Source organism: Bubalus bubalis, chromosome 18 (genome assembly GCF_019923935.1).
Source record: "Bubalus bubalis isolate 160015118507 breed Murrah chromosome 18, NDDB_SH_1, whole genome shotgun sequence".
NCBI lineage: Eukaryota > Metazoa > Chordata > Mammalia > Artiodactyla > Bovidae > Bubalus > Bubalus bubalis.
In genome coordinates, this window is record NC_059174.1 from 46824266 (window position 1) to 46848480 (window position 24215).

General features: G+C 37.8%; 1 protein-coding gene across 1 annotated transcript in view; it reads right to left on the reverse strand.

Moving 5' to 3' along the window:
* Positions 1–24215, reverse strand: part of LOC102395792 — a 64975-nt gene that overhangs the window by 20432 nt on the left and 20328 nt on the right. Inside the window, 3 exon segments of the mRNA XM_045163212.1 lie at positions 18583–20158; positions 23405–23500; positions 23765–23891. Of these exon segments, the coding sequence (XP_045019147.1) occupies positions 18583–20158; positions 23405–23500; positions 23765–23891 (1799 nt within the window).

Genomic DNA, 24215 nt, shown 5'->3' on the forward strand with positions numbered 1-24215 from the left:
CCTCATAGATTTTCTAGTAAAATTTAAATTACTAACTTCTACTAAAAAGTAGAACACCTAGTTTTACCTAATTTTTGAACTAATAACGATTGTTCAGTTTATTCAGAGCCTAGGAAAAGAAGGAATGCTCTCTAATTAACTTTAACTGGTATAGAACCTGATAATGACAGGTCAAAAGAAAAGCACTACTCAATTTTGTTTGTGTTAAAAGATAAGTTGAGACAGAATTTTTTAAGCGTTTACTTGAGCATACATCAGTTTGAACCAGGCAGCATAAAGTCAAAAATGGCTAGGAACATTCAACAAATAGGAGCTGATGGAGATCAGTCCTGGATGTTCTTTGGAAGGAATGATGCTAAAGCTGAAACTCCAGTACTTTGGCCACCTCATGTGAAGAGTTGACTCATTGGAAAAGACCCTGATGCTGGGAGGGATCAGGGGCAGGAGGAGAAGGGGATGACAGAAGATGAGATGGCTGGATGGCATCACTGACTCAATGGACGTGAGTTTGAGTGAACTCCGGGAGTTGGTGATGGACAGGAAGGCCTGGCGTGCTGCGATTTCATGGGGTCGCTAAGAGTTGGACACGACAGAGGGACTGAACTGAACTGAACTGAAGAGGACAAGGCCTTAGGAACAGGAATCACTCCTGAGAGGAACCCCTGGTAAAACCTATGAGGTAAGGGCAAGGTGAGACTCTCCTGGAAGTGGCAGAGGCTGGTGCTGTTTGGATGTTATTACCAGGGTAGAATTAGGAGTGTAGACTCTGGGGCCTGTGGACAGAGGTAAGAGTGACAGGTAGATGGCAGCTGGGTAGCACAGAAGAGGTAACTTTCTATTCAACAACTTAAAGAGCTCACTGGTCATAGAAACTGAAAAATGCGTTATACACAGTGTTCGTTCAAAGTGTGTTTTTTATAGACATGGTATGGAGAATTGCTATTTCCTTTATGCTTTCTTTGTTATGATTACGGAACTACAAAAGTTATAATAGTAATTTTGTGTCACCCCTATGCACACTTGAATGAACAATGTGAAGGGTTTAATATTATTTTCTTTTCCCTGTTACATTTGTTCTGATTATATTTATGAAAATATAATTCTATGCTTGTTAATCTAGAAATGACATAAATTAGAGCGTGTGTTATATGTGTCTTTTTTACCTTTCAAAAATTTATGTCATAAAAATATATAATATATATAACAACAAAATATGTATAATAATATTTTCCAAAAGTCTTGGTCCATAACAGGTTGCTAATCGGAAAGAAAGAAACAAGATCTTGTCTTTCACCACAATTTGAGAAGTATTACTTTAAAAGAGAAAAGATGGAATGGGATATTTACGTAGTTGTCTTTGAAGAAACAGCTAATAGTTTTCTGTATTTTAGTTAATATAACCAAAGAAAAAAAATAAGATCACATTTTTATCCTTAATGAAAATTTCAAGCCCAGCTATAATCTCTCTCTTGTAACATTCGTATCTCCCCAGATAACTAAAGACCAAACCAGTGTCCTAAGATTGTGTAAAAGATAAATTCCTTTATTCAGAGGTCCCCCTCTTCCACCTCTAATGTTAGGGGCGTTGGTCAGCCCAGGGGACATACCTTATTTGTCTTCTGCTGCAAGCTCCACCACCACCTTTATGTCTACCTTCACTTCATTGTTTGTTTGTTTTTTTTCCCCAATTCATTAGTTTTGTTTGGCTGTGTCAGGTCTTGTTGCAGCACCCAGGGTCTTTGTGGCATCCTGTGGGATCTTTTGCACTTTAGCTCAGTAGTTGTGGCACATGGGCTTAGTTGCCCCGAAGCATATGGAATCTTCCAGAAGCAGGGACCGAACTCATGCTCCCTGCCTTGCAAGGTAGATTCTCAATCACTACATCACCAGTGCCTTCACTTCACTCCTGAGAGTGAGCTTTTTATTTAAAGATCAGATCAGTTCTGGTGTCTCATATTTCAAGTAACTCTTGTGACTTATTCTGTGCCTACAGTATTTGTCCTTTGAAGGAACTTCCCAGACAGCAGAAATCACACTTGCCTGCTAGACACTAGGAGATCTTAGAAAGTTATTGTCCAAGGTGCAAAAAGAAAATAAAATTTCACAAAGGTTAAGGCTGATATAAACATGTGACTTGAAGCAATATGGAAATGGGGAAGCACTCATGGTATAGCTCTCTGCCAAGTTCATTTAACAGAGACTGTACTGGGAGTATGACATAAAACGGCTGCTCATGTTGCTCTCAGTTGTCAAGTTTACTTAGAGGAGAAATGGCAGCTGGTTATCTGGGAACACTGAAACAGTCATTAATTATGCCCCAGAAACAACTGCTGAAGCTTTGCCTCGGCTTTGACACTCTGAGCTCTGCCCAAAGCCTGGTGCAGCTGACGTTCATCTGTATTTGTTGGTCACGAAGTTATGAGTCGAAACTGCCACTTGTATACAAATGTGGCTAATATTTTCATGGGTTGCCAAGCTCAGAAAATGAAACTACTGAGACTGAGTTAGCAGTATCTAAAATTTACAACTTTCATGCATATACCTTCTATATCGGTGGTCCCCAACCTTTCTGGCACCAGGGACCAGTTTCGTGGAAGACAATTTTTCCACAGACAGGGGTGCAGAGAGATGTATTTGGAATGATTCAAGTGCACTACATTTATTGTGCACTTTGTTTCTATTATTATTATACATTAGTCCCACCTCAGATCATCAGGCATTAGATCCAAGAGGTAGGTTGGGGCTCCCATTCTATAGGACTCAGCCAACTTACTTCGTTATTTATCCAAGAGTAGTGAAAACAGAGATCTACACAAAGACTTGTATACAAATGTTCATGGTACTTTTTTTCCTTTTTTAAAAGATATTTATTTATTTATTTGGCTGCACCAGGTCTTAATTGCAGCATGTGGGATCTAGTTCCCTGACCAGGGATCAAACCCAGGTCCCCTGCATTGGGAATGCAGAGTCTTAGTCACAGGACCACCAGGGAACTCCCATGGTAGTTTTATCTGTAACGGTCCCAAACTGGAAACGACCCAACTATTCATCAACAGGTGATTGGATACACAACTGTGGTACCCTAACTCAGCAATGAAAAGAAATAAACTGCTACACACAACAATATAGACGAATCTTACAACATCTGAGCAAATGAAGCAAGATACCAAAGACAATGTATGATTCCACTTATATGGAGTTCTAAAACAAGCAAAACTAGGACTTCTGTGGTGGTCTAGTTGTTAAGAATCCACCTGCCAATGCAGGGGATACAGGTTCGATCCCTGGTGCAGGAAGATCCCATATGCCACAGGGCAACTAAGCCCATGTGCCATAACTACTGAGCCTGTGCTCTAGAGCCCGTGAGCTGCAAATACTGAAGCTCACATGTCTAAGGCCTGTGCTCTGCATGGAGAAGAGAAGCCACCGCACAGAAACAAAGACCCAGCACAGCCAAAAAATAAATAATTTAAAAAATAAAGTTATAAAAAAATAAAACAAGCAAAACTAATCTATGGAGATGGAAGTCAGAAGAGTGATCACCTCAGAAGAGGATAATAGTTATTGTCTGGGAAGGAGCCAAGGGAACTTTCTGAGGGAATGAAAAATATTCTATTTCTTGATCTGGGTGAGGGATACACACTTATGTGCATATGATGCATACTTAAGATTTTTATTTTATTTTATATAAACTATAACTCATTTTTTTAAAAGAGAAAGAGTGAAAAAATAGACATTAAAAGACTTTTAGTCATTAAGGAAGTGGGTAGACAAGTTTTAGAGACATGAGTCAGGGATGGAGTGAAGGATGAAGTAATGCTGGGTGAACAACCTGATATCTGTGGACTACTCAAGAGCTTACAAATATCTCAGACCTATGTGTATAGGCTTTAAAAACATGAGAACTACAATATAAAAATACCATTTATAGTCCAGTGTCTCTAAAATCCAATTTGATAGGATTAATACTCAACAGAATTCTATGGAGCTACATAAAAATAATTTTCATGTAGGCTCTATGTGTTTTTGTACTGCATTTATTTGATTTTAAGTGTGCTGAAGCCTTCAGGCATCCTTAAAGTTTATTTTAATCTTAAAGTAGCGATGATTTTCTTCATTTCCTGTCTCCTCTCTGTGTTTTGTCTCCCTCATCCCACACTTTGGAGTTGAAAATAATCTTCTGTCCCAGGGATCTTGGCCTCTGCCTTCTACATTTCACCTTGGTTCAACATACCCAGTTCCCATTCAACTCCTGGTAAAAGAACTTTTCAACTAGGCCCAGTGGTGATTAATAGGACATGGGGTTCTTTTTTATTAAAGATCTTCTTGAACCCATTTCCTCTGGTCTATAAGCTCCCAAAGCATCCAATTTTCCCACAACAAGACTAAGCAAAATATAGGGCCTGTGGCAAACTTTGAGCCTATTACACTAAATCCAAAGAGAAAAGCCAATGTAATATGATTAAATAAAGCATGTGCCCATGCTTCTTACTTTAGCAAAACTATGTATGTATATATAGTTTTAGTTTATACATATATATAAACCATCCTCCTTCCTCTCCAGGTAGAGTAATGGACCCTGTGCATCAGTCCTTTGCTTTGTTTTTATGCAGTTTTATTGCATCTATATGTTTTGATAAAAAGTATATTATTGTTTATTTTTTTTAACTTTCTAAAGTTAAGTCATTATATTTCATCATTGGAATTTACTTTTTCTTCTAATATTATTATATCACTAAGACTTTCTGTACTGTTGTGTGTCATTGCAGTTTATTCCTTTTGACTGCTATATAATAAGTATTTCATTGTGAGAGTAAAGCACTTTCTCCTGGGACTTCCCTGGTGATCCAATGGTTAAGAATCTGCCTGCCAGTGCAGGGGACTCAGGTTTGATCTCTGGTTCCAGAAAGATCCCACATGCTGTAGGGCAACGAAACCTGTGTGCCACAACTACTGAGCCTGTGCTCCAGAGCCTGCTAGCCACAACTACTGAAGCCCACTTGCGCTAGAGCCCATGCTCTATAACAAGAGAAGCCACTGAAATGAGAAGCCCATGAACTGCAATGAAGAGTAGCCCCTGCTTGCTGCAACTAGAGAAAGCAGGAGACATGGGTTCGATCCCTGGGTCAGGAAGGTGCCCTAGAGAAAGAAATGGCAACCTGTTCCAGCATTCTTGCCTGGGAAATGCCATGGACAGAGGAGCATGGTGGGCTACAGTCTATGGGGGTCATAAACAGTCACACAGCACTGAGCACGTACACACGCATACTCTCAAATATCTTTTTGTTGTTGGTTTCGTCAAAAAAAGATCCGAACAGAGTCAACACTGTATGTTTAATTATTAAGTCTCTCAAGTTTATTTTTTAATTTTAAAATGTAGTTTATTTTTATTGAGTTTAAATTTTCTGAATTTTGTGGTTCAAGTTTCTTTTCATCTAGATTGTTCCTCTCTTCATTCTCATGCCATTGACTTACTGAAACTGAATAGATCAACTGTCCAACAGAATATGCAACATTTGGGATTTGCCTGATTGCTTCTTTTTGGCATTACTTAACTTTTCCTCTACATTTTCTGTAAATTAGAAGTTTAACTTTTTTGAAGAACTGCCAAACTCTTTTCCTCAGCAGCTGCACTATTTTACATTCCCACCAACAATTCACAAGGGTTCCAATTTCTTCACATTCTTGCCAAACCTTATTTTCCATTTTTATATAGTCATCCTAGCCCATTTTTAAAATAATAGTCATCCTAGTGGGTGTGAAGTGGTACCTCATTATGAGCTTGGATTTTTCATTTCTATAATGACTATAGAAGTCAAGTGTCTTTTCATGTTCTTGTTAGTTATCTGTGTATCTTCACTGGAGAAATGTCTATAAAATGCACTTCCCAATTTTTGAATAGTTATTAGTTGTTACAAATTCTTCATATATTCTGGGTGTTAATAATTTGTTTTAAATATCCCATTCTGTGGGTTGTCTTTTCACTCTCATGATAGTGTATTTTGATGTATAGTTTTTTATTTTGATTAAGTCCAATATATCTATTTTTTCTTCTACTGTCTGTGCTTTTGGTGCCATAGCCAATCCAATGTCAGCTTTTCCCCTACATTTTTCTTCCTAAGAGATTTATAGGTTTCTCATCTTTTTTGCTTGGTTAGACCAGTTAGGGTTTTATCAATGAATTGATCTTTTCAAAGAATTAGCTTTTGTTCCCACTGATTATTCTCTATTGATTTCCTGTTTTTAATTTCAATGATTTCTAGTTCTTATTATTGCTTTCTTTCTGCCTGCTTTAGGTTTATATTGCTCCTCTTTCGTTTGCTAAAGTAGGAGCTTAAATTACTGATTTTAGATATTTCTTCTTTTCTAATATAGAACTTTAATGCTATACATTCTCTCCAAGTATTCATTTCACTGCACTCAACAAATTTTGATAAACTGTATCCTCATTTGGTTGAAAATAATTGTTTTATTTATAAATGTTTTGCTTAGGGTTTCCCTGGCTACCTGATATGAAGAACTGACTCATTGGAAAAGACCCTGATGCTGGGAAAAATTGAAGGCAGGAGGAGAAGGGGATGACAGAGGATGAGATGGTTGGATGGCATCACCGATTCGATGGACATAAGTTTGAGCAAGCTCCGGGAGTTGGTGAAGGACAGGGAGGCCTGGTGTGCTGCAGTCCATGGGGTCACAAAGAGTTGGACACAACTGAACTGAACTGAACTGAACTGAGGGCTTCCCTGGTGGTCCAGTGGTTAAGAGTCCGCCTTGCAATGTAGGGGACACTGGATTGATCCATGGTCCAGGAAGATCCCACATGCTGTGGGGCAACTAAGTCCATGTGCCACAACTACTGAGCCTATGTGTTGCAACTACTGAAGCCCACACACCACAGAGCCCAAACCTGTGCTTCCTAATAAGAGAGGCCACGTCAACAAGAAGCCCTTGCCCTAGAGAGTAGCCCTGCTCTCCAGAAATAGAGAAAACCCATGAGCAGCAACGAAGACCCAGTGCTGTCAAAAATAAATAAATAAATATTAAATGTGTTGCTTAATCTCCAAATATTTTGTTGTTTTATAGTTTATTTGAATTGTGGTCTGAGGCCATACTCTATATGATTTCTAGTCTTAAAATGTGTTAGGTCTGTTTTATGGGCAAAAAGTCATCTATTTTGGTAAATATTTGAACTGAGTTGAGAAGAATGTGTACTTAGCTGTTTTTGGATGAAGTATTCTATAAGCAACAAGTAAATTCAGCTGATCAAGGGACTTCCCTGGTGGCCCAGTGGTTAAGACTCTGAGCTCCCAGTTCAGGGGGCCCAGGTTTGATCCCTGGTCAGGGAACTAGATCCTGCATGCTGCAACTAAAAAGACCCTGTATGCTGCAACAAAGATCTTGCACTTGGCAATGATCTCAGTTCAGTTCAGTTGCTCAGTCGTGTCTTTGCAACCCCATGGTCTGCAGCACGCCAGGCTTCCCTATCCATCACCAACTCCCGGAGCTTGCTCAAACTCATGTCCATTGAGTTGGTGATGCCATCCAACTATCTCATCCTCTGTCGTCCCCTTCTCTGCAATTAAGACCTGATACAGCCAAATAAATAAACATTTTAAAAAATTCAGCTTATCAATCCTCTTATTCAGTTCAACGATATGTTCTTACTGATTTTCTGCCTGATAGATTTATCAATTATTCAAAGTGGGATGTTGAAGTATCTTACAGTTCTATTAGTCATTTTTATTATGATAAAATTCACATTTTATCCATTTAAAAATTGTACAACTCAGTGGCATTTAGTGCATTCACAGAGGTATACAATTATCACCACTAATTCCAGAAAAGTTTCATCAACCCAAATGGAAACCCCATGTCCATTTGGCAGTCACTCCCCAATCCTTCCTCCCCAGTGTCCCTGGAACCATTAATCTGCTTTCTGCTTCTATGGATGTGCCTATTCTGTATAATTCACATTGATGGAATAATCATACAATATGTGGTCTTTTGTTTCAGCTTCATTCATGTAGCATAATGTTTTTGAGATTCATCTATGCTGTAACATATATCAATGCTTCATTCCTTTTTATGGCCAAATAATATTGTATTGAATGGATATAGCATATTTTGTTCACCCATTTTTTTCTGTTAGTGAACATTTTCATTGTTTCTACATTTTGGTTATTATAAATATAGTTCAATCAGTTTTTGCCTCATGAATTTTGATCCTCTGTTCCTAGATCTATATACTTTAATGATTGTAATGATCCATAATGTTTTCCATCATCTGGTGGCTCAGTGATAAAGAATCCACCTGCCAAGCAGGATATGCAGGTTCAATCCCTGGGTCGGGAAGATCCTCTGGAGAAGGGAATGGCAACTCACTCCAGTATTCTTGCCTGGAAAATCCCACAGACAAAGGAGCCTGGAGGGCTACAGTCCATGGGGTCACAAAAGAGTTGGACACAACTCAGTGACTAAACAAAAACAACAGAACACTGTTTTCCATAGTGGTTCTATCAATTTACATTCCTACCTATAGTGTACTAGAGTTCCCTTTTCTCCACATCTTCGCTGACACTTGTTATTTCTTGTCTTTTTGACAGTAGCCATTCTGATAGGTCTGAAGTAGTATCTAACCTGTGGTTCTGACTTGCATTTTCCTGCTGATCAGTAATGTTGCACATCTTTTCATGTGTCTATTGGTCACCTGTATGTCTCCTTGGAAAAATGCCTATTCAGGTCCTCTGCCCATTTTTCAATAGGTGTTTGTTTTTGCTCCTGAGTTGTATGAGTGCTTATTATATTTTGGATATTATCCTCTTATCAGATGTATCATTTGTAACCTCCCATTCAGTAGGTTGCCTTTTTGTTTTTTTATGGTTTCATTACTGTGCAAACACTTTTAAGTTTGATTAGGTCTTGTTTGCTTATTTTTACTCGTTTCCCTTACCTAAGGAGACAGATCTAAAAAGAAAAAAAAAAGGTTACTAAGACCTGCAAGAGTGCACTGTTTTTCTTCTAGGAGTATTATGATTTCACGTTTTATAATATGTCTTTAATTAATTTTATTTATGTATAGGGTATGAAAAACTGTTCTAATTTCATTCATTCTTTTACATGTAGATGTTCAGTTTTCCCAGCATCACTTATTGAAAAGGCTGTCTTTTCTCCACTGTATATTCTTGCTTCCTTTGTCATAGATTACTTGATCAGATGTGTGTGGGTTTACTTCTGGACTATTTTGTTCCACTGATCTGTGTGGTCTGTTTCTGTGCCAGTACCAACCATACTACTTTGATTACTGTAGCTTTGTAGAATGCTAGGGTTCCCCCCCTCCCCAATACTTTAGATGTTTCACTCCATTGTCTTTGTGCTTACATGATCTCTGGAGAGAAACCCAATGTAATTTTTATCCTTGTTCCCCCATAGTTAAGATTTCCTCACCCCAACCCTGGATTTTTCAAGATTTTTCTCTTTGTCTTAATTTTCTCCAGTTTCAATATGATATACAGTTTCTGCTTAAACAACATGGATTTGAACTGCTAGGGTGCACTTAATAAATATAGTATCTATATTTTCATTTTTCATTAATTTTGGAAAATTCTCAGCCATTATTTCATTTTACAAATCATTAAATTAAGTGTGGGGAAAGGTTTTTGTTCAAATAGAGATCACAATATGTGTAACCAAAAGAAGTAGGGTTTGAGTCCTGATTCTATCCAGACTGTTGCAGCCTCTTGCCCTTGGGTGAGTCATTTATCAATTCCCTTGTTTTTTGAGGCAGAGATAGCAGTATGTGGATTTTTGACTGCTCCAGGGGTCGGCACCCCTAACCCTTGCATTGTTCAATGGTCATATATACATAGGTGTAGATTTTTTGGTATTTCACTTGCTTGTTATTTCCTGAGCTTCCTGGATCTGTGATTTGGTATTATTAATTTTGGAAAACTCTCAGTCATCATTATTTAGAATATGTCTCCTTTATCTCTTCTCTTTCTGGCATCCCAATTATATATATGTAACATCTTTTGTTATTTTCCCACAGTTCTTGGATATTCTGCTGTGGCTCTGTTTTTTAATCATTTTTTTTTTTCTCTCTCTTTACACTTGCTTGGCAAATTTCTACTGACACAGCTCCAAGCTCATTGATTGTCTTTGACTATATTCAGTCCATTGATGAACCTATCAAAAATGTTGATTTCTAGCATTTTCTTTTAATACTTTGTTAGAGTTTTCATCTCTTTGCTTGCCCTACCTGTCTTGCATATTGTCTACATTTTCCATTAGAGTCCTTTAGCATATTAATCAGTTATGTTGGATTTCCTATCTGATAACTCCAAAATATAGCTCATATCTGAGCCTGGTTCTAATGCTTACTTCCTCTCTTCAGACAACTTTTTCTTGCCTTTAGCATAGATTGTAATTGTTTGTTGAAAGCTGTATATGATGTATTGGGTAATATGTGTGTCTGTGCTCAGTTGCTTGGTCACATACTCTTTGTGACCCCACTTTTTTCTCCATGGGATTTTCCTGACAAGAAAACAGGAGCGGGTTGCCATTTTCTCCTAAAGTGGATCTTCCCAACCCAGGCATCACACCCAAGTCTCCTGCGTCTCCTGCATCTCCTGCATTGCAAGTGGATCCTTTACCCCAAGTCACTGTGGAAGCACACTGGGTAACATAAACTGAAGTAACTAGACCTTAGTGTGACTTGTTATGTAAATCTTGCCAGTAGCTGGACCATGTTTAATATTTGCTACATCTATAGGTGCCAGAGGTTTCAGTTTTCTCTAGTGTCATTCAGTTCAGTTCAGTTGCTCAGTCGAGTCTGACTCTTTGCAACCCCATGAACTGCAGCCTGTCAGGCTTCCCTGTCCATTACCAACTCCCAGAGCTTGCTCAAACTCATGTCCATCGAATCGGTGATGCCATCCAACCATCTCATCCTCTGTTGTCCCCTAGTGTCATTGTTTTTATTTATTTGTTCATTTATTATCTCTGGCTGCGCTGGGTCTTCCTGGAAGCACACAGACTTTCTCTAGTTGTGGAGAGCACGGGCTACTCTCTAGTTGTAGTGTTCCAGATTATTATGCTGGCGTCTCTTGCTGCCAAGCACAGCTGTAGTCGGATGGGCTCAGAAGTTGCCCTGTGCAGGCTTAGTTGCCTCCTGGCATGAGGGATCTTAGTTTGTGGACCAGGGCTCAAACCCGTGTTGGATTCTTAATCATCAGACCACCAGGGAAGTCCCTCTACTGTTATTGTTCTCCTCCCACGTTGTCTTTGGGTTTCCCTATATCTCCTCCTTAAATCAAGTCTGTATATTGTGGCTCTTTGCTTTGCAATCCACTGTTATTGTACAGGAGCCCTATCAAGGTGGTGCTAAGGTATGGGGGATGGGGAGCATTCTATAATCTTATATTTAAAATCTCATTTTTTAATGCATCTGAATACTTTGGAAGTATTTCTCTGCCTTTTTTTCCTTTTTCCCTTTCAGTGAGACAGGAAGATTAGAGGGGGCTGGCACTGGCTAGTTGCTCTTCCCTCAAGGAGATGAGGTTCTTGTAACCTAATTTGACTAGGAGAGCAGGCCTTTGTAATGGAGAACACTATGTGTATTTCTAAAAGCTTGCCCATTCCTAGACTACAAATGATGGGCAAGGGTGTTTCTTAGATCTTCACCTTGAGAACCTGGTGGGGTTCTTGGAGGTAAAGTACATGCAAGTGCAGGGGTTCTCAGGCTGGGCCCCTAGAACTTCTCACATTCAAGTTAATCCACACTTCCCATCAGCAATGCACCGAAATTATCATTTAAGTATTCCTAACAGTTTATGAGGGCTTCCTTGGTAGCTTAGCTGGTAAAGAATCTGCCTGCAATGTGGGAGACCTGGGTTCAATCCCTGGGTTGAGAAGATCCCCTGGAGGATGACATGGCAACCCACTCCAGTATTCTTGCCTGGAGAATCCCCATGGACAGAAGAGCCTGGCGGGCTACAGTCCATGGGGTCACAAAGTCGGACATGACTGAGTGACTAAGCACAGCACAGCACAACAGTTTATGACTCATGTGGCTTTAGCTCCAGGTAAGCTGATTTTGGCTGTTATCTAGATTTTCCATCTCTTCACAATTCAGGGTGGTGTTTTCCCCTGCTACCTCAATTCTCTGATAGGTTTAAGAAAAGTCGTTGATTTTCACAAAGTAAGCAAGCCTATGAGCTATTAAGCCATAAAAAAGCATGGAGGAAATTTACATGCATATTTTTACATGAAAGAAGCCAATCTGAAAAGGTTATATACTATATAATTCAACTATATGGAAAAGGCAAAACTACGGAAACAAAAAGATCAATGGTTGCCAAGGGTTGGAGTGAAAAAGGGAATAACAGGCATAGCAGAGAGGATTTTAAGGGGAGTGAAAATATCTGTATACTATTATATAATTGTGGATACATGTGGATACATTTGTCCAAACTCATGAATGTACAGGGTTTCCCTGGTGAATCAGAAGGTAAAGAATTCACCTGCAATGTAAGAGACCCAGGTTCAATCCCAGGGTTGGGAAGAACCCCTGGAGAAGGGAATGGCTACCCACTCCAGTATTCTTGCCTGGAAAATCCCACGGACAGAGAAGCCTGGCAGGCTATCATCACAAAGTGTCAGACACGACCGAGTGACTAACATTTTCACTTTTCATGAACATACAAACCAAGAGTGAATTTTGAGGCTGAACTGTGAACTTTGGTTGGTTATGATGTGTCAATGTAGGTCCATCCATTGTAACAAATGTACTGCTCTGGTGAGGGATGTTGGTAATGGAGTGGCCAGGAGGTGTGGGGGGCATATGGGAAATCACTGTACCTTCCCCTCAATTTTGCTGTTAAAACTTCCTTTAAAAGACTTTAGAGGGACCTCCCTGGTGGTCCAGTGGCTAAGACTCTGCACTCCCAATGCAGGGCGCCTGGCTTTGATTCCTGGTCCCTACAACTAACTACATTCCTGGTGCTACAACTAACACCTGGTGCAGCCAAATAAATAAAAGTTTAAAAAAAACTTTAAAAAATAATAGTTAACAGTTGCAGGTTCCTAGAACTGGGGCGGGGGTGGGGGGAGTCATTCATTTTCAGTTTGTTCCTATTTTTTTCTCCTTGTTTTAAGGATGGAAGTGATGACTTCCAAGGTCCTTAAATGTCAAACCTGAAACCAAAAGTCCTGGATTTTAAAACTGGTGTTAAAATTTTAATTTCCACAGGACTCATACATTTCACATCCTTACCAGCAATGTTCAGTATTCACTTACTTGCATCATTACCAGTGCTGAATGTCATACATCTTTGTGATTTCCCAGCTGGCTCTGCGGCTATTTCTGTTCCTGTTTCTAAGTGCTAGCCAGCAGTGTGTAAAAGAAGGTAATGTGTGTAATGCTAGATCCCTGTCCTTAAAGTAAACTTGATGTGCCTCTTTGCCCCCTATTCTCCTTGACTCCTGGGGATGTGAATGTGAGTGTGCCATATTGGGCTGTGTGAATAAGACCTCCCTAGGAGTTATGGAAAACAAGAAAGAGAATTTGTACCAGTTCTGTACTACCTAACTGCAGACTAATTATTAAATGTGTGGATAAAAAGATCAACTTTTAAGGCACTGTTATTTGTGGTCTCTTACATTCTACTGAATCTGTATTTCAAAACACTAGCTCTGTCTTTGCAAAGAGGAAGACCTGGGTTTGATCCCTGGGTTAGGAAGATCCCCTGGAGGAGGGTATGGCAATCCACTTCAGTATTCTTGCCTGGAGAATCCCCATGGACAAAGGAGCTTGGCAGGCTACAGTCCACGTGGTCACAAAGAGTCCCTCTATCTGAAACAATAAATGAACTTGAAAAACTTTAAATCAAAGTCACATCAACTCTGTGAATTATATGCCGGTGTTTTCCAGTAATTTCATTGCTGTTTTTAATATCATAAGTCAATTCTGCTATTCTGTTCCACTGTATTTGTTTCCATCTACTCCCATTTTAACATTTTCTTTGCCCACTATTCTTGTTTCTGAAATCCTCCATCTAGGACTACTTAGATTACTAAATAGCATGCCAATACCCCTCCTCAGTCCTCCTCCCTTCACATCCCTTTAGTCTTTTAGCAATGAGTTTTTGAAGAGACCAGGCCAGATGTCAAACAGCGGTTCTTAAAGAGTAGTTGGAGAATCGTCAGGGGTCTCTTAGGTCAAAATTATTTTCATAGTAATTTCAACAACTTTTTTCCTTTTTCACTTTCATTGAGAGTAGTTTCCTGGTCTACATAACATGCAACATTGCTACAGAATGAATGCAGAGATGAGAATCCAACTGTCTTTCATTAAACTATTAAAGGTATTTGAAAATTTATATAATACAATTGTCATTGTTTTTCAAATATACTTTTCATAAAATGTTCTTAACATGTGATGAGTTTATTTATAAATGAATTTAAAATTTTTGTTGCAGTTTGAGACTTGCTGTTGCAAAACGTCCCCATCTTAGGTCAGGTTCCCTGGGAGACAGAATCTGAAATGAAGCAGAATTGGTGGAAGGTGAAGTTGAACTGTGACAGGGTTGCAAACTCTCGGGGAGCTCTAGGACTCAGATGGCTCTTCGCACTTGCTCTAAATTGCCCTTGGGGAGGCAGTGTAGCCATGCATGATGCAGCTCTCTTCATCCGAAGGCAATTCTTACAGAGGAACTCAGTGGTAAGCTGTCAGCAGTCAAAGATGTTCAGCAGTTAGCTCAGAGAGAGGGGAGTATAAGGCAGAGCTTACATTCTAGAATTCCCTTAGTGATCTGGCTGAAATGACAGATGGCAGGACTACAGCTGGAGATGATATCCTTAACTTCTTTCCTGTCCCACTTCCTTCATGCCTTTACCACTCTTTCTAGGAGCACTTCCTTAATAAATCACTTGTGTGGGAATTCTCATCTCAAGATCTGCCTCTGGCAAATTACAGGTAAAAGAATGTCCACAATATGACTCAATTCCATCCTATCTTTACTCCCAAATGTTTCTCCTTAGTCTGCTGCATTTTTAGCAACTGGTGACCATCCAGCTGGTGCTCTCCACAAAAGTGTAGTTTTCCTTTCTCTCTCTTTTCCTTATCTTTCATATCAGCAAACTTCAAATTAAGTCTGAAATCTAGAATGGAAACTATCAGGCAGTAACAGTTCATGTGTATCCAAGTGGAGAGGGATTTATTGTGATTTGATTGATTTTTTTAATATGTTATCTCAGTCACTTAGACCTTATTTCTACTCTTCAGGATAGGAAAAAAATTAATTAACAGAGACAAGATCATCTTCTTGTTGACATACAGTAAAATAGCCTTCCTAGACTTGAGATTCAGGTTTACTCTCAGGCACTATATATCACCCAATCAGCACAGCCACTCTTAGTGGGACAGGCTAAAAAGGCACGTAAGGTGGTTGTTATGAGTGTAAGGGAAATTTAAAATTTTTCTGTTGACTCCAAAGCTATGTAAAGAATGGGACAGAAAAAAAGTGAGATATGAGCCAAATAAAGAAGCATGAAGAAGAAAATCAGAGTGAAAAATGAGTTTAGATCACCCTCCCAAATTTTGCAACTAAAAATATTTACACAGATTTTGTTGTGTGTATAAAACATGAACTTTGAAAAGTACTTTTTAAAAAGTCTACAAAAAAGTGTGCTTGCAAAATTGGACTTACCACAAAACCCATGAAAGAAGAGATTATGAAGTGATAACACATTTAGATATTTAAGTTTTGGGAAAGTGGTGATTTCATAAATATCAGTGCCTGCTATTTATAATTTTAAGTTACTGTCAGTCTTCAAAAATGACTAATTGAAGTAAAACTGAGCTTAGTCATGATTGTACTTCATAAATTTAGTCTAAGAATGATTTAGTTTTGTAAAATTAGCTTCCAATAAATGCAACTGACATTCAAACATTCAAAGCTATAAGATTCCTTTTGAACAACATTCCAAATCATAATCACCTTTTTAAAAAGACACTAATAGTTTTCTGTGCATCAAGTAATACTGCAGAGATGGTACAATAAAAAAAATACCTGAAGGGCTGATTCACTTATTGTTTAACAGAAAATGAGATCCTTTCAGAGGAACTGTTATTACTGCTCAGGGTCTTAGACCACATACTGCTTTCAACCAAAACCAGATAGGTACATAAATCAAGGGTTGTGGAAGAAATAAAATTATCTATAGGTTAAGAGTGAAGCAATTTTACATAATTGCTTAAGGCTATCCAAGGCTATGGTTTTTCCAGTGGTCATGTATGGATGTGAGAGTTGGACTGTGAAGAAAGCTGAGCGCCGAAGAATTGAGGCTTTTGAACTGTGGTGTTGGAGAAGACTCTTGAGAGTCCCTTGGACTGCAAGGAGATCCAACCAGTCCACTCTGAAGGAGATCAGCCCTGGGGTTTCTTTGGAACGAATGATGCTGAAGCTGAAACTCCAGTACTTTGGCCACCTCATGCGAAGAGTTGACTCATTGGAAAAGACTCTGATGCTGGGAGGGATTGGGGGCAGGAGGAGAAGGGGACGACAGGATGAGATGGCTGGATGGCATCACTGACTCGATGGACGTGAGTCTGAGTGAACTCCGGGAGTTGGTAATGGACAGGGAGGCCTGGTGTGCTGTGATTCATGGGGTCGCAAAGAGTCAGACATGACTGATCGACCGGGCTGAACTGAACTGATCTCAAGAAAATAAAAGGTTTTCTTGTTTCAAAATATTGTAATAATTAATGATTATAATAATACTTATGCTGGTTGTATGGAAATGTACAGAGTAAGAAGACTAATATTGTAGAGTTAGTTTCTCAAGATTTTTTTCTCTCCATAATGACTCTAATCATATTACTAACTCATTAGTTATGAATTCAACAAGTTGTCAAATAAAACAAGACACACTGAGAGAGTAGGGATCATTAGATCATGATACCCTAAAATTCTAAATAAAAATCACATTTGATTTGTCACATGGCCCTCTGATTTTCAAATTTTTAACAAATAATTACATGCTTCTTGAATCTAAGATATAATTGGTTGAAAATTAAGTCCTAAATAAAGAATGTGAAAAAAAAAGCATAAGACTGATGAGACATGCTAATTTCATATTAATTAGTAAACAGGATTATTACTTTTAATTACTAATTTTCTGGAAATATTTTTGACAAAACAGTTCAGCATCTGATAGAACACATGAATCTATTATAACACTTTCCTCTATGCATTGTCATTCCCTAACCCATAAATTCTGTGAAGTAAGTACAAAAACAATATTAAGACATCCATTATCACCATTATGTATCATTAACTTTTAAGATTCATTTTATATGCTATTCATCTCTTTTTAAGGCATAAAAATTACAAGTAAAGCTAAAAGCCCCCTTCGATCAACACCCTGAATCCTAATCTCCTGCCAGAGACAACACTATCAATAATTTAATATGTGTTCTTTTTAATCCATTTAAAATAGTTTTACATACATATTTCAGTAATAAAAACATAGTTCTATTTTTTGTGAATGACTTCACTCCAATTTACATGAATGTTATTTTACAGTATGCTTCAGCTAGATCTTAATTTTTTTCCACTCAACATTATTTTAGATAACAACCCATGTTACACAATACAGACCAAGTTCATTACTTTTAACTGCTGTATACTATTTCTTATTTTAATATCACATTTTATTCATTAGCCCTTCAATATATAGGTTGTTTTATATTCAGATATATATATTTCTTATGCATAGTTGTGAATTTCTTTAGGAAGTCTATCCAGAAGAGAAACTACAGGGTCCTTTTAAAAAATGTTTCCCTGCCTCAAAGTCACAGACAGCATCCTGTTATTTCTTTCCAAGAAGTTCAGAGTTTGGCTGTTCACATTTCAGTGTTCAAATCCTCTGGAATTCTGTTTCTTTATATGTTGTAAGGTTGTATGCAATTTTATTTTCCCCAGTATGGAGATTCAAGTACTCCAACTATTTTTATTGACTAGGCTGTTCCTCCTACTGATTCATTATGTCATGCCTAATACACAACAAGTTCGCATATATTCACGGGTTTATTTCTAGGCATTCTATTCTGTAAAACTTTTCTATCTACCTATTAATATACTAATATTACACACTATTAAATGACCATAACTTTGCTATACATGTAGAATATGGTAGAAGATATGTCCTCTCTGTTCTTTTTCAATATTATCTCAGCAATCCATAGACTTTTATTTCATATGAGGTTTAGAATCATTTTATAAAGATCCTAGAAAATTCCTGTTAGACGTTTGGAACTCTAGCAGGTCTATAGATTAAGTTGGGAAGAACAGACATTTTATAATACTGGGTTTTTCCATCTATATTCTCTCCTTTACTCCAATCTTTTGCCCTTAAATAAAGCTTTATAATTTTTTCATAAGAATCTTGTTCATTTTTTGAGATTATGCCAAGATATTTTAAAGTTAAGTAAAGCTTGGGTTGAATTTATTTTATTTTTTTTGTTTGTTTGTTTGGTTTTTTTTGGGGGGTTGAATTTAAAAGAAAGTCTTATTCATTTAGTACACTCGGCGTTTCTCACCTGTATGACCTCTCTTATGTATAGAAAGGGATGCTCTTTGAGAGAATGCTTTTCCACATTCATTACATTCATAGGGTTTCTCACCAGTGTGAATTCTCATATGTATAATAAGTAATGAGCATTGAGAGAAGGCTTTTCCACATTTATTACATTCATACGGTTTCTCCCCTGTATGACTTCTAACATGAAGAGTAAGGGATGAGATTCGAGAAAAAGCTTTACCGCACTCATTACATTTAAATGGTTTCTCTCCAGTATGAATCTTTTCATGTTCAAGGAGGTTTTGTCTCTGACTGAAAGCTTTTCCACATTGATTACAACGATAGGGTTTCTCTCCAGTATGAATTTTTTCATGTTCTGTGAGATTTGATTTCTGACTAAAGGCTTTTCCACATACTGTACACGCATACGGTTTTTCACCGGTATGAATTCTCTGGTGTCGGATGAGGTTTGACATCTGAATAAAAGCTTTCCCACATTCATTACATTCATAAGGTTTTTCTCCAGTATGAATTTTCTGATGTGTAATGAGATTTTCTTTCCGGCTGAAGGCTTTTCCACATTCATTACATTCATAGGGTTTCTCAGCTGTATGATTTCTCATGTGTACAGTAAGGGATGAACTTTGAGAGAATGCTTTTCCACATTCACTACATACATAGGGTTTCTCACCTGTATGACTTCTCATATGTATAATAAATACTGAGCATTGAGAGAAGGCTTTTCCACATTTATTACATTTATAGGGTTTCTCCCCTGTGTGACTTCTCATATGTAGATTAACAGATGACATCCGAGAAAAAGCTCTACCACATTCATTACATGCATAAGGTTTCTCACCAGTATGAATTTTCTCGTGTTCGATAAGATTTTGCTTCTGGCTGAAGGCTTTTCCACATTCCTTACATTCATAGGGTTTTTCTCCAGTATGAATTCTCTCATGTTCAATGAGATTTGATTTCTGGCTGAAGGCCTTCCAACAATCCTTACATGCATAAGGTTTCTCTCCAGTATGAATTCTCTGGTGTCTAATAAGGTTTGACATCTGAATGAAAGCTTTTCCACATTCATTACACTTATATGGTTTTTCCCCAGTATGAATTTTTTGATGTGTAATAAGATTTTCTTTCCTACTGAAAGCTTTTCCACATTCCTTACATTCATAGGGTTTCTCTCCAGCATGACTTCTCTCATGTCTGATGAGGTCAAATCTATGATTAAAATCCTGTCCACACTGATTACACTTAAAGGGGGTTATGACATGGGATGAGCAATGGTAAAATGGTTTCCCATACTTATTACATTCATAACTTTTCTTTTTTATAAAGCCTTTCTCATAACTAAATAAGTCTAAACTATGTTCAAAATCCTTATCAAGTGAGTCACATTCGAAGAACTTTTGTCTTGAAGTAACAATGTCTGAGTCCAGAGGAAATACTTTTGCAACATTTTTATATTCAAGGGCATTTTCCTTAATCAGAGTTTTCTTGGAGATGGATGTGACATTCCTCACAAGGGTTTCCTGTTGCTTCTTGATCTGTTCATCAACTTTCCAAACTTCTAAAATGGAGGACCAAAAATTATTACTTTTGAATATTTCTCCTACTGCTCTATTGATAACATTTCAGAAATTTGCTAAAGTGGGGAGACTTCCCTGGCAGTTCAGTGGTTAAGACTCTGTACTTCCACTGCAGGGGGTGTGAGTTCGATCCCTGGTCAGGGAACTAAGATCCTGCATGCCATGCAACACAAACAAATACACAAACACACACACACACAAAATGGAGGATTTAGGTACTTGAAAGGCAGGGAGAAGAGTGGGGCTGAAAAAAAAAGAGGATGAATTTAAAGTCCGGAGTTACATACTGATTTGAAGGCAGGAACACATCTACATCATGAAGGTACATAAAGGAAAAAGGAGTCCATATGTAATTTAGAACTAGTTTCAATAATGTTCTTGAGGGCTGGAGAAGAGGAATTATGTAAAACACATATGGGGGAGAAAAGTTCATAAGGGAATAAGAAAAAATAAACAAATGGAGGAAAAATCAGAATCCTTTACAGAAGAGTAAAGAAGACATTTCCAAGAAGGGTGATCCATAGGATCAAATACAGAAGAGACTTTCCTGTTTCAACATGATGGAATTAAACATCTCTATCTTCTCTCCTCTCTGCAAACATGAAGAAAAAACAGAAAAAGAAATATGTGTTCAATTATACTAAAAGGCAGCTAAACTGCAATTCCAAAGTATAAGGAAAGTCAGGATAGACAGAAATAGGTAGGAAAGAAACCAATAGACAGTGGCTGTTATTTCTTGTCTCAGACAGAAAGCACGGTGAACAGAGTTCTCCAAAACAGAAGGCACACCCTGTGGACAGAATGAATGAGTCATTTTTTACAACAATGGAATCTGGATGTGTTAAGACTGCCTGGTGGAACATAATCATCTTGTTCTGGCCCTGTCAAAAGGTAGGAAAGACAGAACTAAATAGATGCAAATATCTGCAGAGATGCAAATAGCTATTATTCTCATATAAGCAGGATATTGACATAAGAAGGTAGAAGAGAAACTGAGTGTTAGAGAAAGCATGCAACTGATAATCTCTGATTCAGAAGAAGTGAAGAGCAAACCAACTGTTAACACAAAACTCTGTGTGACAGAGGAAGTCGATACAAGCATCAGAGGCTTCCTACTAGCTCAGAGTATTTTTCTATACAATCTCCAACACTTCTTCGGTAAACAATGGGTCCAGCAGGAAATGTCCTTATTCAAAGATGAGGAATGACAGTTATTCAGATCTATATGACACTACAAGAACCAAAAAATATGAATATAAAAGCTGAAAGGAAAAACTGATATTGACTGATCAATAAGCCTCATAAAGTTCGAAAGCTTTAAAGAAAAACAAACCTATGGGCATCCAGACAAACAAATCAAGTCATGTATGAAGGAAAACAATCAGGCTTCAGATTTCTCCAAGCAACATTCAAATCCAAGAAGCAGTAGAGGACTATCTAAAGTCTTCAGGGAACGGTCTACAAAATCCTCTAGAGAAGACGGTGTGGCCTAAGAATTTTATACATAGCCAACGATCAACTAAATATAGAGGTTTTTTTTTTAAAGATATTTTCTTAATTTCAAAATCTCAGGAACTCTACTTCCCACTAAATTATAAGCTCCCTGAAGACACGACTTTGTTTTTTTTTATCGTTTTATGCCTATATCCAGAATAGTATTTTATCTATATTATTACAACTATTAATGTGGTTTCCTTTGCCTTATACCTTCTACTGGTCGTTGAAGTATACATGAAAACAACTGATTTTTACTTGTTAATTTGATACCTTACCATATCACTGAATTCTCTTTAAGTTTGTTGAAGTTGAATCTCTTGTGTTTTAAGGGATATCATCTTATTATCTGTAAATAAAGATGGTTTTATAGGGTCCTTTCCAATTCCATTAGCACTGTTTTTTTTTCTCTTGTCTATTACTTAGGTATAAACTTAGTAAGAAATTTACAAAAGGTATAAAGGAAACCTTGGAAAGCATTTCTGAAGGATACAAAACAGGCAGATACGAACAAAGACAGAGAATGTGATCTTGGATAGAAAACCTTGACGGTATAAAGATGTCAGCTCTCTGAAAGTTCATTTATACTTCTGACACATTCCCAGCAAAAAAAATCCAACAGGTTTTTCTCTGGAAATAGTTAAATTTAAAATTCATACAGTGAAGGGGCTTCCCTGGTGGCTCAGTTGGTAAAGAATCCACCTGCCAATGCAGGAGATATAGGTCGGATCCCTGATCTGAGAAAATCCCACATGCTGTTGAGCAACTAAACCCATGCGTCACAACTATTGAGATTGTGCTCTAGAGTCCAAGAGCCACAGATACTGAAGTCTGAGTGCCCTAGAGCCCGTGCTCTGCAACAAGAGAAGCCACCAACCACAATGAGAAGCCCGTGCACACCAAAGAAGATTAGCAAGCCCCTGTTCACTTAAATTAGAGGAAAGCCCGCATAACAACAAAGACCCAGCACAGACCAAAAAAAAAAAAAAATTTCATAATTCCTTTAATAAACTGTTCCACCTTAAAAAACACCAATAAACAAAAAATAAATTAAAAAAATAAAATTCATATGGTGAAATAAACAAGAATGGTCAGCACGACTCTGAAAAAAAGTGTACTTAACTTGGAAAAGAAAGGGACTGAATGTGAAGGGTAAGACAGAGACTCACTTTTTAATGTTACCTTTTGGATTGTTAATATTTTTTAACCAAGGGTGCATATATTATATTTCAAAAAAATTAAAGGAATGAAAGGTGTGAATAAGCAAGGAGGAGGTAACAAGCTGTAAGTCAGAGACTTTCAAAGCTATATTGGATTGTGAGAGTTGTGAAGTACAACAGAAAGTGTGAGTATTGTTACAAAACAAATCTGAAGCTTTTCAAAATAGAAAGAAGAAAAGAAATGAAAGGGAATTTAATTCAAATATTGAACACACAAAAGAGAAAACCTGTGAATACAAAGGAATGAGAAAGCTTAAGGATCATAGAAAGGGACACTAATCCTGAAAGTAAGGCTGTAAATGAGCTAGGAAGTTTTAGTATTTAAAATCTGAAAAAAGGAAGAGAGCTGCAACATAAGAATAGTATCTAGAAGTGTCACCATAATTCAAGGCATTCATATCTTCTGTCATTCTAGAAGACTTAAGCAAATCTTGGAAAATGTGAAATGGTATCAACCTTCTGAACAACTGCTATGTGGCTTTCCCATTCAGACCTGCCTTTTCACTTATTCACCTGGACAGTGCCTCCCAAGCATTTCTTCTTCTACCACCCATGGCTCCTCTTCCTGCTCCAACTTGAAGATCACATCTGGTTTGGTGACTTGACAACCTATTTTGAGAGACAGCAAAGGACCTGAATGTTAATGCTGGAGACAACCATCCAGATCTTGGGTTGAGTCCTGGGGACTGGAGGGCCTATGAAAGATGATGGAGGAACTTTCACAGTGATACAAAATAATTAGCATTTACTCTAAAGACTAGCACATACAATCATATGAAGAAAGGAAATGCTAGTTAAAGACATATGGCAAGTTGAAGTCTTCACATATTTCAAAGACAGAATTCTGTGTTAAGACTGCAAAGCTACCCTTACCCACTGTGACTAGGTTGCTGTAGTTCTCCAGCATCACATCACGGTACAAGTTCCTCTGAGCAGGTTTCATTTGCTGCCATTCTTCCTGGGTGAGGTCCACAGCCACATCCTTAAATGTCACTGTTTCCTGTTAAAACACAATTTGAAGTCATCAAAGCTAAACACTGTGGTCAAAACATGCAAGAACTCATTTAGCTAGTATCCAGGGATCAGATACCATATATCAAGTTTTCTAATTTCTATATACTTAATTTTGTATTTATACTGTGGGAGAAGATATACCATAATAGAAATACCGTGTAGGAATGTGTTATTACTTAATCAGCAAACTTATTAATTCATCATTTATTTTGCAGGAAGCTGGAAACAGTTGTCGCTGATTTGTATTGGGCTGTGACAGAGATGACACAGATATGATTCACAGGCTCAGAAGCTGTCCAAGCAGTTGTGT